Here is a 15654-nt window from a genome sequence, read left to right on the forward strand (position 1 = left end):
AGGGTCTCATTATGCAGTTCAGGTTAGCCTTGAGCTCACTTTGTAGCCCAGGCTGGTCTTGAACTCTCAACGATCCTCCTGCCTCAGGCTCCTGAGTTCTGGGGTTGCAGGCATGTGCCACCACGCCTGGCTCCACTGTTTTTCTTCTTCTAGTTTTTTACTTTCTGATCTTAAAAGTCTTTAATCTATTTTAAATTGACTTTTACCTGGCTAAAGATAGAAATCAAAGTGTTATTCTTCTGCATGTGAATATCAAGATGCTATTAGTTTTATAGCTTTATAGTTGTCAAGAATCAAATATGGAGTCCATGACTTTGGGAATTTTGTAAATGCCCATCACGGTATGCAAAATGGGTTGCTTTTATATGCTAGTATACAATTTTAGAAAGAGAACAGCTTATATAATTTTGAGAGAGGTCTTTAACATCTGTTCCCAAAATGGTTAATAAGAATCAGTGATGTAACTAATTGCTATACTTAATCCAAAATCTCTAGCAATAGATACCCTAAAAGAAAATTTACTGGACATCTCTTAATAACTTTGTCACATGCTTCTAAGGAGCATTTTAACAAAATGTTGACTGTTAAGGATTTTTATATAATGGTATCTTGAAAATTTGTAGGTTCTTTATAAAGGTAAAGATCATTGCATATATTTTCTCACATTAAAGGATGCCTTAGATGTAAACCAATATAAAATGTTGGATTTTACTAAGATTACATTAAATATTCCTCTTTCCAATTTTCAAGGATACTACCCACCACCTCCAACGGTACCAGCTGGTGTGGCTCCCTGTGTTCCTCGCTTTGTGAGGTCCAATAATGTTCCAGAGTCCTCCCTCCCACCTGCTTCCATGCCATATGCTGATCATTACAGTACATTTTCCCCTCGAGATCGAATGAATTCTTCTCCTTATCAACCTCCTCCTCCGCAGCAGTATGGACCAGTTCCCCCAGTACCTTCTGGAATGTATGCTCCTGTGTACGACAGCAGGCGCATCTGGCGCCCACCTATGTATCAACGAGATGACATTATTAGAAGCAATTCTTTACCTCCAATGGATGTGATGCACTCATCTGTCTATCAGACGTCTTTGCGAGAAAGATACAACTCATTAGATGGATATTATTCAGTGGCTTGTCAGCCACCAAGTGAACCAAGGACAACTGTGCCTTTACCAAGGGTAAGTGGTGATAGAAATAGTAATGCTACTAAAATGTAGTAGTTAAGAACCTGGTGTATGGAGTCAAACCACCAGACTCCTGGCTCTTCCTGTTGCTATGTGTAGAACCTAACAAAAGCTACTTAATCTCCCTCTGCCTCAGTTTTTTCATCGGTATAGTGGAAATAATAGTGGTGCATACCATGTAAAACTGTTATAAGAATTAAATTGGAAACACAAAATTCTTAGAATGGGGCTTAATGTGTATTAATGCTCAGTAAATGTTATATTTGAATAGGCAACTGATGGAAAGGTAAAAAGAAATCTCAAAAATACAAGGACAAGGCCTTTTTTCAGTAGCCCACAATATACAAAGATTTTTCTAAACTAGAAAAATGCTCTGATTTTGCATAATATCACTGATGTGAATAAATATTAACCATTTTTGTTTAAGTATATAGAATACACTATAATGACTTTTTGCTGGGTGTTTTTGGGTTTTTCTCAACAGTGTAAAAATTTATTTCATATTATTTTCACAAAGCATAGTTAAATATGTTCACCACTCCCTAGATGATCAAGACTGTTTCTTTTATCCTCCCTAGGAACCTTGTGGTCATTTGAAGACCAGCTGTGAGGAGCAGATAAGAAGAAAGCCAGACCAGTGGGCACAGTACCACACTCAGAAAGCACCTGTTTCTTCAACTCTTCCTGTGGCAACACAGTCTCCAACACCACCTTCACCTCTGTTCAGTGTAGACTTCCGCACAGATGTAAGAAAGGTTTTAATCACTTGGTGTGCAGGAATAGGTCAATCAGTTGACCTCTGATTTTTCACGCAAACTAGAGTTAGATATTTTGAATATTTTGCAGTGGTTTGGTGTATAATTTTTTGGCTTTTTTATTTGTTTGTTTTTGAGACAAGGTCTTGCTATGTAGTTCAGGCTGGCCTGGAACTTGCAGTGATCCTCCTGCTACAGCCTCCTGACTTCTGGGATTACAAGCTTGTGCCACCATGCCTAGCTTTTGTGTATAGTTGGATTTAGTTCACTATGACTAGGTGTCTGGAGATTAGGAAGACCATTAGGCACAGTCTTTTACCAAGAATTTAAAATCTTTTCGGCTATATAGTTGGTATTTTATAGTGCTGCTTTTTTTTGTTGTTGTTACTGTTGTTGTTGTTGTTGTTGTTGTTACTGTTGTTGCATGATGGCTGTCAAACCACAGCCTTGCTTAATCTTTGGTTTTTTTGAGACAAGGTCTCGCTGTATAGTCCAGGTTGGCCTTGAACTCACTGCAATCCTCCTATCTCAGCCTCCTGAGTGCTGGGGTTAAAGGCATGCACCATCATGCCTGGCTAGCCTTGCACAGTTTTAAGTATATACTATACCACTGAGATACACTCTGAACCTCAGTTGTTGCATCCTTAGCATTTACAAAGCCCTAAGCTCAATACCCATCACAACAAAAAAATTAAGATTTATATCTGCCACTTATTGAATACCTACTCATGCCAAGCATGTGCTCAGCATTTACATGACGTTATTTTATTTAAGTCTCACAAAAACCTTAGACATTTTAGAGGGTTGGTATTAGTCGTATTTTATAGATTAGGAATTCTTTTTTGTTTGGTTGTTGTTTTTTTTTTTTTTTCCCGGTACTGGGAATCGAACTCACGACCTTGCACTTGCTAGGCAGGCACTGTGCCACTGAGCTAAATCCCCAGCCCCTAGATTAGGAATTCTACTCAGAGAATTTTAATGATTTTCCCCAGACCTTTCAGTCTGCAGGTAGCTGATATTTGAACCCTAGTCTGTCTGAGACATTTTTTTCTCAAAAGAGGTGTGGAAATGCCTACTGTGTAACTTTTGCCATTTCCATCATGTTAAGTATTGTTCTTGGCTCCACAAAACAAGTTTTTGTGCCAGGCTGATGTCAGTTTAGCCAGGTGTTTTTAGTACTATTTGGGTTTGGTTTGGATTTTTTGAGATAGGCTCTTACCATGTAGCCCAGGCTCACCACAAACTCATCATCCTTCTGTGTCAGCCTTCTGAATGTTGGGATTGTAGGCATATGCCTACATGTCCAGCAAGTACTATTATATTTAGAGAAAAATCATTGATTTTATTTTTTACATCTACCTTAGTTTATTCCCCAGAGGATCAGACATTAAAAATTTTTTTTGATCCTTTAATTATAACAAATTTCAAATATTTACAATTGTAGAAGAATAGTATAACAAATGTTGTATACCCACCAGTACCCATTGGCCAGACTTGCTTCCTTTCATATTCTTTCTTTCCACGAGATTATTTTGAAATAATATGTCATACTTTTTCATCCATAAATATTTCAGCAAAGTGTTGTAAAGTAGATTCAGATTCATCTCCTCAAACTTCCTCAAAGCAGGTAAACATCTTGGCAGAATGACAACTGCTACTTGCTTATTAGAGAAGTTTATTTTGATTATTCTGTGCTATGCTTTAGGAAGTGAGTGTTTCTCTGACATTCACATTTGCTATCAGCAATATGAACTGGAACAATTCTGACCTTGAATTTCCATGTCTGTATAATTGGTAAACCAGATTTGATGATTCTAACAACTTTATGTTCTGGCCACATAGTATTCAGTATAGTCCCTTTAAAATTTATTCACTTCCCTTTCTAGCTCCAGACCCAACTTTGAATTCTTTTGGTTCTCTTTCTGTTTATTTTTTGTCTTTTTGAGACAGGATCTCACTATGCAGTTCAGGCTGTCCTTGAGCTCACTTTGTAGCCCAGCCTGGTCTTGAACTTGCAACGATCCTTCTGCCTCAGCCTCCCAAGTGCTGGGTTGTTCTCTATTTAATACTGTATGTTTTATCACTTATGTTTCCTTATCTTTATTTTTTTTCTCAAGAAAATCATAAACTCTTTTAGGGCATAATCTTTGTGTCTATGTGTACTGTATATTTTTCTTTTTTCAATATTTTAGAGCACCCCAATACAGTGGTACCTCAGTGCACAAACTTAATTCTTTCCATGATTTTGTTCACAAACCAAAAAACTGAATCAGATTTCCTATAAGGTCAAAATTGAATTTAACTACTCAATTTGATATAGTTACCTAATTCATTTTGTGACCAGAAGCATGGAAAGAATGAAGTTTGTGAACTGAGATACCGCTTTAGTATGTTAGCAGCATGTTATAAACACTTGTTGATTGGTTTAGATAGTATCAGTCAGGAGTTCCTTATAAGGTTTAAAGGACAAAGTAAAAAGAGATAGCATGGCATTTTTTGTAGAAATACTACTCGTTGCTTATAAATTTTTTATATTGTTGAGAGAATATATGTTCTTTAACATACATTACTTTATGTTAATTACAAGCTTGTAAAATGTTTCATATTAACTGCCTTTTTTTTTTAAATCAGTTCTCTGAGAGTGTGAGTGGTACAAAATTTGAAGAAGATCATCTTTCCCATTATTCTCCCTGGTCTTGTGGAACCATAGGCTCCTGCATAAATGCCATCGATTCAGAGCCCAAAGATGTAATCGCTAATTCAAATGCTGTGTTAATGGTATGATTATACTTGTGTAGAAGAGTTGGGAGTGGGGGGAATTATGTATGTTGACTTATTTTAGAATGAATGCTTTCATCTTCCTATTGTTGCTGTATCACTTACCTGTAAGCAGCAGTGTTATATTTTGAGAAGTTTGAAATAAATAGCATTTAATGCTTAAAATAGTTGAGCATAGCTTGATGGTTTAACTTAGCTTCTGGGTTCTCATGGAGATACAGAGCTAGTGTAAAATTTAACAGAAAAATCTGTTTTAATGTCCTTTTCTTTTTTTGATGCTTTGAATTTAGGGTCTTCACACTGCGTTACATACTGGCTCTTTTTATGTTGTTTGTTTTTGTTTTTTGAAACAAGGTCTTGCCAAGTTGCCCAGTCTGGGCTTGAACTTGAGACCCTTTTACCTCAGCCTTCCAGAGTGCTGGGATTATAGACATGCACCATTGCATCCATTACATGTCTTTTAATAACATAACAATTGTACTACTAGCTCAAATAATTACCAACAGTGCTTTTGTTGATATCATTTGGTTTATGCAGGACCTGGACAGTGGAGATGTTAAAAGAAGAGTGCATTTATTTGAAACTCAAAGAAGAACTAAAGAAGAAGACCCAATAATTCCCTTTAGCGATGGACCCATCATCTCAAAATGGGGTGCAATTTCCCGATCTTCTCGTACAGGTTACCATACTACGGATCCTGTCCAGGCCACTGCTTCCCAAGGAAGTGCAACTAAGCCGATCAGTGTATCAGGTACTCCATTGTAACTATACTTAGTCTGTTAGATTTTACACATTGTGCTGTTTGTTTCCCAGCCTGTGAAACAGGGAACATTCCCCTCCATTTAATGACTATGGCAAACTCAGAATTTTTTTTTTTTTTTCTGGTACCGGGAATTGAACTCACAACCTCGTGCTTGCCAGGCAGGCGCTGTGCCGCTGAGCTAAATCCCCAGCCCCCAAACTCAGAATTATATAGTGTAATCAGGATTACATGGCTAGTGCAATAAAATAGACAATTTTTTTTAAAAAAGTATGTGTTCACTTCTGTACTCTTATTGCACTTTTCTAATACTTCCTTCTTTTTGTTTACCTGTAGATTATGTCCCTTATGTCAATGCTGTTGATTCAAGGTGGAGTTCGTATGGCAACGAGGCCACATCGTCAGCACACTATATTGAACGGTAACGTTATTCTTAGTTTTTTTCCTAAATTCTTATTCTTAATTCTTTTTTGTATTCTCATACTTTCCTGAAAAATGATAAAAATCTGCTTCAGTTGTCCACAGAATATACTTTGAGCTATGTAACAAATGTCTGAGATAAAGTTCTGTTTGGAATGATGACTGAAATTTTCAGAGTTGATGTTTACTTATAGTCATTACTGCTTTAGTTACTTCATTTATTTAATTTTTATTACAATACACTTCTCTCTCTTTAAAGGGACAGATTCATTGTTACTGATCTGTCTGGTCATAGAAAGCATTCCAGTACTGGAGACCTTTTGAGCATTGAGCTTCAGCAGGTGGGCTTGATGTAACTCAGCTCTATTTTTAAAAAAATAGAATGGCAGTTGAAAGCTATGGTTGGAAACTAAGTGTGTTTTCCTCTCTTCTGATAGGCCAAGAGTAACTCATTACTTCTACAGAGGGAGGCAAATGCTCTAGCCATGCAACAGAAGTGGAATTCCCTAGATGAAGGCCGTCACCTTACCTTAAATCTTCTAAGTAAGGAAATTGAACTGAGAAATGGAGAGGTAAAGATATTGAACCCCCTAGCTCCATGTTCAATGTGTTTGCTTTCTGCAGGTGCATGTCCATTTATGCCATTAATTACTGCATTTTGATGTACCTTTTTCTGATGGATAATTGATTGCTTTTAAAGTTTACAGTAGCATATTAGTTGTTTCTTTGTTTTGTTTTGTTTTTTGAGACAAGAGCTTGCTATGTAGTTCAGAATGGCCTTGAGGTCATTGTATAGTCCAGGCTGGCCTTGAACTTGCTGTTATCCTCCTGCCTCAGCCTCCCAAGTGCTAGGATTACAGGTGTACGCTACCACGCCCAACTTACAGTAGCATAATATTATATAGCTCCAGGATTTGAGATTCTTGTTTTAATTTTAAAGGGTGGCCCCATGTTCTGCAAGTACAAAATCAGTGTTTTTCTTCTTTTCTTCTTTTTTTTGTTTTTATTTTTTATTCTTTTTTTTTGAGACGGGGGGTCTTGCTTTGTAGTTCAGGCTGGCCTTGAACTTACAATGTATCCCAGACTAGCCTTGACCTTTGCAGCAATCTTCCTGCCTCAGCCTCCTGAGTACTGGATTACAGGTATGCACCACCACACCTGGCAAAATCAGTTTTTTTCTCATTTACAGAGTGATTATACAGAAGATGCAGCAGATACTAAGCCTGATAGAGATATTGAGTTAGAGCTTTCAGCACTTGATACTGATGAAACTGATGGACAAAGTGAACAAATTGAAGTAAGTCCTACAATTACATAAGTAGAAACTTTGTTGCATTGAAAATTAAATGATATAAAATACTTTCATACTGAAAGATTAACATTGTGTTTTTTTAGGAGATCTTAGACATACAACTTGGTATTAGTGCTCAAAACGACCAGTTGCTAAATGGAACTGCAGTGGAAAATGGGCATCCAGCTCAACAGCATCAAAAAGAGCCATTAAAGCAAAAGAGACAGAGTTTAGGTGAAGACCATGTGAATCTGTGAGTGTTAGACAGAAAATTTATAACCAGTGGGGATAGGGCATGAGTATTTAAAGAAAAAAAGATGCTGTATCAGATTCATTTTTCACTTTATTGTGTGAGAAGAAAACCTTTTATGTTAAGGCAGTGTTCTGGCTAGTCAAAATCTCCAGGGCTCCTTGCATGCTAAGCAAGTACTCTACCCTTGAACTACATCCCGTCTCTTAAATTTTAAGACAGGATCTTGCTGAGTTGCCTAGACTTAGCTTGAATTTATGATCCTCTTGCTTCAGCCTCTCAGGTAGATGGGATTATAGGCATGTACCACCACATCTGGTTTACAGAGTAGTCATTTTAGTAACCTGAAATTTGCTTTTATTGGGATAAGTGTTAAGAGTGCACTTTAGAACCAGGTTACACTTCAGTTTGGCCAAACTTCTAGACTAGAAAATGGAGAATTAAAACCTAGATTGTTTCTTGTTTTGTTTATTTATTTATTTATTTATTTATTTATTTATTTTTTCCAGTACCGGGAATCAAACTCACGACCTTGCACTTGCCTGGCCGGCACTGTGCCGCTGAGCTAAATCCCCAGCCCCTGTTTCTTGTTTTAAAAAGCATACTGAGATTTTCTTGAGCATAATATTGCCATTTTTTTTATAATTACCACCACAAATAATGGGTTTAATATTGAACTTGATAATTTGATTAGTTTTAAACTAGCCAGTATTTTAATTTTTTAAAATGGGGCCTTTTAAACTGGCTTTCAATACGTTTTACTGATAAAAAGACATGGTTTTGCTTTAGCCTCTTAAAGTTTGATGCAGCTTTCATTAAGCATGTATGGTTACTCTTCAGTTTTCCCTAAAAACTAATTTGTTTTCTTGTCATTTATTTTCTCTCAGGGAGGAGCAAAAACCAATTCTGCCGGTAACTTCTTGCTTTAGTCAGTCACTCCCTGTGTCTGTGAGCAATGCAAGTTGCCTCCCCATCACCACATCTGTCAGTGTTGGCAACCTCATTCTGAAAACTCACGTTATGTCTGAAGATAAAAACGACTTTTTAAAACCTGTTGCAAATGGGAAGATGGTTAACAGCTGAAAGAAGATTCATCTTTCAAATTTGTGACCACACCATGGAAGCATTTACACTAGCTTTTTATATATATAATATATATTATATAATGTATATTTTTTTTAAAAAAAGTTATTACTGGGGGCATCTGTTTCCTGTGGACTCTTTGATACTTCAAGCCCTCTTGCATTAGCATTATGAAAAAAAAAAGAAAATTTACTTTACTAGGGTAACATGTTCACTTTCCAGAAGTTATTGGAATTTGGACAACATTTAACTTAAGCTTCAAGCAGCTTTTTATGAGTTTGTAGCAATCCGGTGCAGTAACTGAGCCATTTCCTATTTTAAATGGCTTCTGTAGAAAAATTAACAACTCAGTTATTAAACTAGCAGGATCCTACAATGATACATCTAGTGAAAGTAGACTTAATTAACTTATTTATTTCTATTTTATGTTTCACTGAGAGAAATTTCCATCTCATTCCAGCTGCTTTATTTATCTTTTTCATGGGACTTTGCATGGATTTTTTTCCTTTTTTTTTTTTTTTTTTTTTTTTTTTTTAATTTTGAAGAGTGGAGTTAGACATTCTTACCATAGAGTTTTACAGGGTTATATACTAGCTTTCTTTACTGTATTATATGTAGGAGTGTGGTGCAGTGCTTTTATCTGTAGCATTTATGTTTTTTTTTCTTTTAAATTTTACATTTTTCAAGAATAGTTTCTGCTCTGTTAATATTTATACACAGGCTACTTGTTGAAGTAATTAATTAAAAATATAACCAAGTGCCTAAGTCTTTCAGCTGATGTACTAGATATTAAATTCTCCTAAGTTATGCAGAATCGTTTTTACAATTTTGATAAATTATGCACTAATGTAATGGCAGTTTTTTAAAATGCAGATTTAAGCCTGTACATTATAGAATCTGATGACTTGGCAAAAGAATCAGGTGCTTTCAGCTTTCATGAGAAAACCCTGTATGTAGCGTTTGCACTGACTAACAAGATGGTATTGCTGGGTTTTTAATTTAAACTAATTAATTTAGATGTTCATTGCATTATCTTGGTTAAATATTGTTTATTGTTACTTCATGTTGGGGTTTAATTTTCCTTGTTTTCTGAGTGGTAGGTTGATAAGACTATGAACCATGTTATAGTAGAACATTGGCTAACATTTACTTATATTTAAAAACATGAATAATACCTGCCCTGGCATAATGTGACTGAAATTATTCTGACTTGGCATCTAAAAGTTTGCAGTATGTTCAACCAGCTATGCCCCAGATTTGTGGGAGATATTTTATTGAAGCCTAAATTTCAGTCAACATTTGAAGACAAAAGCTGGGCATCTTTTCCAGGTGACCTTACCTATAGTTAGTCTTTTTGTTTTTCTTCCATTTCTTTAAGATTAGTTTGACTTTTATTATTTTTTTAATTAACTTCTGTGAAGTTGTTTACTCTGAAAATTGTACTGGAATATTTTAAGCCAAGCTGATCTTTCACCAGGTGTACTGTATGTAAGGGCTTTTCCTGCTAGCAAGATGCTTAAACAGGATCATGTTATTGGTCGTCTGAGCTATTTAGTTATTTTACAAAACCACAGCATTGTATCAGATAAGATTTTGATAAAAGTTTTGTGCACATTTCCAGGGGCGGGAGGGTTGACATTTCCCTGAAATTTCTTGATCAGAAAGAGTAAATACTGGTGTTTGATACCTGTCTTAATGAACATGCTCATAAGGTGACTGATAAGTTGTAAATATACCTGAGAAACAAAGGGGTAGTTTTGATATTCTGGTGTCAGTATGGAAGATCTTACACATTTATTTAATACTCAAATGTATGAAGATGTTTGTAGCATAACAGCACAGTAGCCTTGACTTAGTTTTCTTTGGTTAGTACTGTACCTTTTTGCCATGGCCAGTGCTCCTCATCCCTACAGAGACATTTTATTTATTTCACTCTGTAACCTGAAGTGAATAGGAACAAGAGTTTTAAACCATGTTACATTAACTTATTTCTGACATTATAAATTAGCCTAGGATATTACAGGAACATGATTGTTATATAATTTATATCAAAACCTTTCTATAAATACGTGCTTATTACATTTTGAATGCTTCCAATGTACTTTATTTGCTGTTTGTAATTCCAAAAAGGATATGCAAACCAGTCTGTCTACTTCATGGATATTTAATAGTGAGATCTTCCATGTTGAAGGTAATGTATTTTTTTTTAAGATTTTAAAATCGCTATTTTGTTACAAAATAGAGACCTATTAACAGTTCGAGAGCTCCTTATGTGCCCTCAGGGAAAGAACCCTCTGTGCAACAGAACTACACAAAACATCTTCAGCACGTTCTGAGGGTGAATATATACTACATAAATTGATCTTGTGTATTTAACCTTATCTTTTTAATTTTAAAATTGAAATTTTGAAACTTGGTTGTGCTCTGCTGGAGGGGGTTGGGATAAACTGCTTAGGTGTTTGCCTACTTGTCCAGTAAATTACATTTGCATCAGTGTATGTATATACCTGCCAACCTTATTGATAAGTCTCAGAATATTTATATTAAAATAATGCTTGTCCTGCAGCAGGTGATCCCATAAAATAGTAACTCCCTATTCTTAAAATCCCACTCTTTTTCACTAACAACATAGGAAATGATTCTGTTTTGACATTATTCTATATTGCATCTTTCTCTGGGTGGTGGCCACCTTCTGTCTGTCATGGGGGTTTTAATGTGAAATAAAGCTATTGGTTTTCTCTACCACTTCAGAAGAAAGACCAGTTCATCCGATCCTTCTTCAAAGTGGTATCTACTGATGTCATAGAGGTAAACCATACAACTCAGACCTAGAGAATGGCTTCTTAACATTGGAACAGTTGTCAGTTGACCTTTTCACCAACACATTGTGATGTAAGCATTTGAAATTAAAGGCTGCATAGCAAGAGGAGAGGAAATTTGTAACGTTAGTAATGAAAATTATATATGTTGCCAGTGGTCTAATCAGGAAAAAAGTCTGAGGTCTGGAAATCAGGAAAGGGTATTTTTTTTTTCCTTTTTCAATTTTTAAGTCACATCCCTAGGACCACCAGCCTTGCTCAGATGCTGTGGATATAGTATCAGTAGGTGTTTTTTTGTGGTCTTATTTTATGACTTCTGAAAAAGATACATATGTCTTCTAGTTGATACGTGAACAAATGAGATTCCTTTGCCTTTGCTGACATGGCTTACTTTAAATGCCATATGATGAACCAGAATCGTACATGAAAAATTGTGCATTGTAATTTTCAAGACAAGGTAGTTCATTGGACCAGTAGCACTGATCCCCCCGCCCACTCCCTACCCTGGTGACTATTTACTTTAGTAAGAGAATAGTAAATGAAACCTCCCATTCTAGCATTAAAATTTCCATGTGTATAGATCTAGCTATTTTCACCCAAATTTGGAGTTGATGTCCGGTATATGAAACACACCCCAATTTTGTATACCGCCTTGAGAAAATTACAAAATGCACAATGCTTTGTAGGAATTTTTAATGGTATCCCTTAAACATTAGAAAAATTGTTTTAAAAGCCATGTACCTTTCACATTTCAGACACTAAAGCCCATTTTGTCTTATTAATGGATAGATTTGTGACAGATTTAGTATGTGATTTCAAAGTTGAGTATTTCTTCTCTAGCTTCTTTGGATTAGATTGTTTTTTTGTTTTGTTTTGTTGTTTTTTTTTTTTTTTTCGGTACTGGGGATCGAACTCACGACCTTGTGCTTGCCAGGCAGGCGCTTATGCCACTGAGCTATATCTCCAGCCCTCTCTAGCTTCTTTGAGTCCTTTTCTGAGCGGACCATCACCAGTATTGGCAACTAATCATTAAAGGGAAAAGTTAAATTCCAACCGTGTGTTAGTTTTCTGGAAGAACTTTTCTTGTGTTTAGTGAATGAAGAGTGTTGATGGGATCACTTACTATAGCTCCTTCTTTGTAAGGACCCCTTCTGCAAGCAGAACACAAATGAACATGCTCTAGGAGTATACCGTTTTCTGGATAAATTGAAAAAGTTTGCTAGTAACTCCTTGGTACTAGCGGTTTCTTTGTATCCCTTTGCTGGCAAGGGAGTACAAGGAGTCAAGACCATAGATCAGAAAACCCCACATTTGAGTGGAGACTTATTTTTACTCCAAGAGCAGTTATTCCCCCAAGTCCGAAACTGGCAGTTTTGTGTTTTTTGTTTTTTGTTTTTACATAGAAATTTAAAAATATCCCCAAACCAGTGGAAAACAGACACTGGCTGCACTTAGTACTGCCAAAAGCCAAGGTCATTTGCACATATTCCATCAACCTGTGAAGAATTAGGCCTCACTCTGTAACCCAAGGCATGGAAGTGCATGCATCCTCTTAGCTGGGCAAACGGTTATACTGTAGTTGTGATACAACACATGTGGCTTTTATTTGTACTGCACATATCCACTGTACAGCCACTTGGGAGTATCGTGGTTAGCTTGCAGCAACTGCTGTCTGCATTTATACTGTTTATTGCATATTCTTTTCCCTGGAAGTGAAAGAGAAATGTTCTTCTTGTTGCATTGATTACACTTTATAAATTTGCTTAGCTGGAAAGTTTGGGAAAAGAGGCCTGTTTGTCAATTGTACAACCGATTGTGAAGCTCTAGTGTGAATATTTTTACGTCTGTATTAGACATTTTCTTTGCAAATCTATTGTTCGATTGAAATGTAAATGAAATTAAAGATGGTGTACACCCATCATGTAAAAAGCAGGCACCATCTCTAAGATGGATTTAATGCTCATTTTTAAGGCATATACTCAGCTTCTATTTAAAACTATAATTTAAAATTCTGTACAATGAAGTGGGGAATATATATGGGAATAAATTCTATTCCATTTATTTCGATTTGAATTTCCAAATTGTAATGTTTCCCTTTGTGCTATAGGAATAGGATTAAATGGGGGACGGCTAGGACTTATAAGGCCTGTATATGGGGGGAGGGAAGAGATGGAACAATGAGGGTTGTGATGATAGTGAATAGCAAAGAGTGAATTCTGTGTGTTTTTGCTGTAGCACTGAAGTGAAGAGGTATTAGCTTTGGCTGTTCACAAAATAGAGCATCATGATTTTCAGTGTTTGAGAGAAAATTGATGGAAAGAGTTTGCAGTACTTGACATGTATTTGCATGCACAAAATAAAATTATTTGTCCACCTTAAAAGTTGTTTAGTGTCAATATTGTTTATGGTATATCTTAGTTATCTAAGTTGTTTCTTGGGTTTGTTTCTTTGTTTTAGTTTTGGGGGGTTGCTTTGTTTTGTTTTTTTGGCTTAAAAGAGTTATCAGGATGCACTTTATCATCTGGCTCATCCATGTATCATTGGGAATGATCTGAAATAAATGAATAAACATAAGGAGATGAAAATAGGGGCTGGGGATTTAGCTCAGCGGCAAAGCACCTGGCTGGCAAGCGCAAGATCGTGGGTTCGGTTCCCGGTACTGGAGGAAAAAAAAAAAACAAAACAAAACAAAAAAAGAGATGAAAATATTCCTTAATTCTGTCTACCACTTCATTCAATAGAGAATGCTTTCTAAGTGAGAGGTAAAAATGTAGATAATATTGAGTTCACAGTCTAGGGGGAGAAAATAGGTCAAATATATAAATAATACAAAGCAATGTATCATAGAAGTATGAAGACAGTTCTGTGAACCTTAGAATATAACAGTATAGCTTGAGTGACTCGACACCATTTTCACTGGGCCTTATGCAGTTTTATTTGTACACTGAGCTGATGTATTTTAAGCCCCTGTCTGTTCTGGTCATAAAGGTTAAAGGTGTGTAAAACACAAGCCTTTTCTCTAGAAATTTATAGTGTAGAAAATGGGAAAGACAAATTTGAATAGTTCATAGAACTATATGAAAACTCCAAGAAGGAGATTACAAAGCTCATGGTAGTGGTAAGCCAGAGGAGGTGCTTCTCTGTGAGATGACCTATGATTAACCTTTGTAGGCAACTAACATTTCATCAAGCAGAGATAAGGAAGTATTCTAAACACCTATACTCGCAGCAGTGCATTCAATCTTAAGTATGCTTCACTGTAAAAATATACCCCCTATTTTATATTTGAAATACTATAGAACTCCCCAAGACTTCAGAACCAGAAGACAGCAGAGTCAGAATTCTGATTCACACACACCCACACACAGAATTCTGATTCACTTCTGTCCTCTTTCTGTCTTCCAAAGATGTGGTAGCATGGTGGTTGGATCTTGTTTTAGCCTAAGTGTTATAATGGAGTGTTTAAAGGACTGAATAACAAAACAAACAGTTAACTCTTAGAACACTATATGTTCCAGACACCATTCTGAGTGTGGTAAGTACATGATAATGTAGAACCATTATTGTCACCATTTACAGACAAAACAGTCAGACCTAAGGAGTTTGCCCAAGGTCACACATCTAGAAGAGATGTCTTGAAGGGCACTGAATATAATACTATGGAGGTTAGATAATTTGAACAGTTTGGAATTTTAAAAAGATCACTAGCAACGGTGTGAAAGGTGAAACAAGTTAAACTAGCAGGTAGGTCAGGTCCGCAGTGTATGTAAGAATTGCATGGCCAAGCAGAAATGGAGGAAAAGATTTGGATAAGAACAACTGGATTTATTGTATGGAAAGTATGTTAGATACCTATACATTATAGAGGGTTAAAATTGGCTTAGAAACAGGCCCCACTGCTGAGAACAAACTGATAATTGTCAAGTGTAATCTTGTGTAAACCCTGGAGTGAATTGGGATCAGCAACAACCATGAATAAATGACTCAGGCAGAAGAGAAGAAATTTAAGGAAGTGAAATATCCAATAAGATTTTATTTCATAGGTAATACCTTTTGAAATAGTTATGTGCTTAACAGGATTTTAAATATCCATAGGATAACTTAATGACTAGGTTTCTCATTTTCTTCAGATCTTTCAAAATTCAACCTCTGAATCTGATAGAAAATAAGGGATACAATTTAAAATATTTAAGCCCAAGAGACTAGATCAACTATAGTATTTTTTAAATAATTACAAATTCAAAGGAAGTAGCAAAAAATAGGTGCCAGACATAGTAGCGTGCACACAATTTAGCACTTGGTGGAGCT

At 36.0% G+C, this 15654-nt stretch overlaps 1 protein-coding gene across 2 annotated transcripts in view; it reads left to right on the forward strand.

Moving 5' to 3' along the window:
* The window catches only part of Rc3h2 (ring finger and CCCH-type domains 2), a 49639-nt gene extending 40638 nt beyond the window's left edge, over positions 1–9001 (forward strand). The window contains exons 12-21 of one of the 2 annotated variants that reach the window (XM_005382519.2): positions 751–1184; positions 1769–1936; positions 4577–4723; positions 5261–5474; positions 5820–5904; positions 6163–6244; positions 6341–6475; positions 7093–7200; positions 7299–7428; positions 8332–8457. In XM_005382519.2, coding sequence (XP_005382576.1) covers positions 751–1184; positions 1769–1936; positions 4577–4723; positions 5261–5474; positions 5820–5904; positions 6163–6244; positions 6341–6475; positions 7093–7200; positions 7299–7428; positions 8332–8360 — 1532 coding nt within the window. In that variant the 3' untranslated portion in view covers positions 8361–8457. Of the gene's footprint in view, positions 1–750; positions 1185–1768; positions 1937–4576; positions 4724–5260; positions 5475–5819; positions 5905–6162; positions 6245–6340; positions 6476–7092; positions 7201–7298; positions 7448–8331 lie in introns of both variants that reach the window. The other variant, XM_005382518.2, reaches the window with a different exon arrangement.
* Positions 9002–15654: the final 6653 nt, after the last annotated feature.

The sequence above is a fragment of the Chinchilla lanigera genome, unplaced genomic scaffold (genome assembly GCF_000276665.1).
Source record: "Chinchilla lanigera isolate Chin_1 unplaced genomic scaffold, ChiLan1.0 scaffold00018, whole genome shotgun sequence".
In the NCBI taxonomy this organism is placed as follows: Eukaryota; Metazoa; Chordata; class Mammalia; order Rodentia; family Chinchillidae; genus Chinchilla; species Chinchilla lanigera.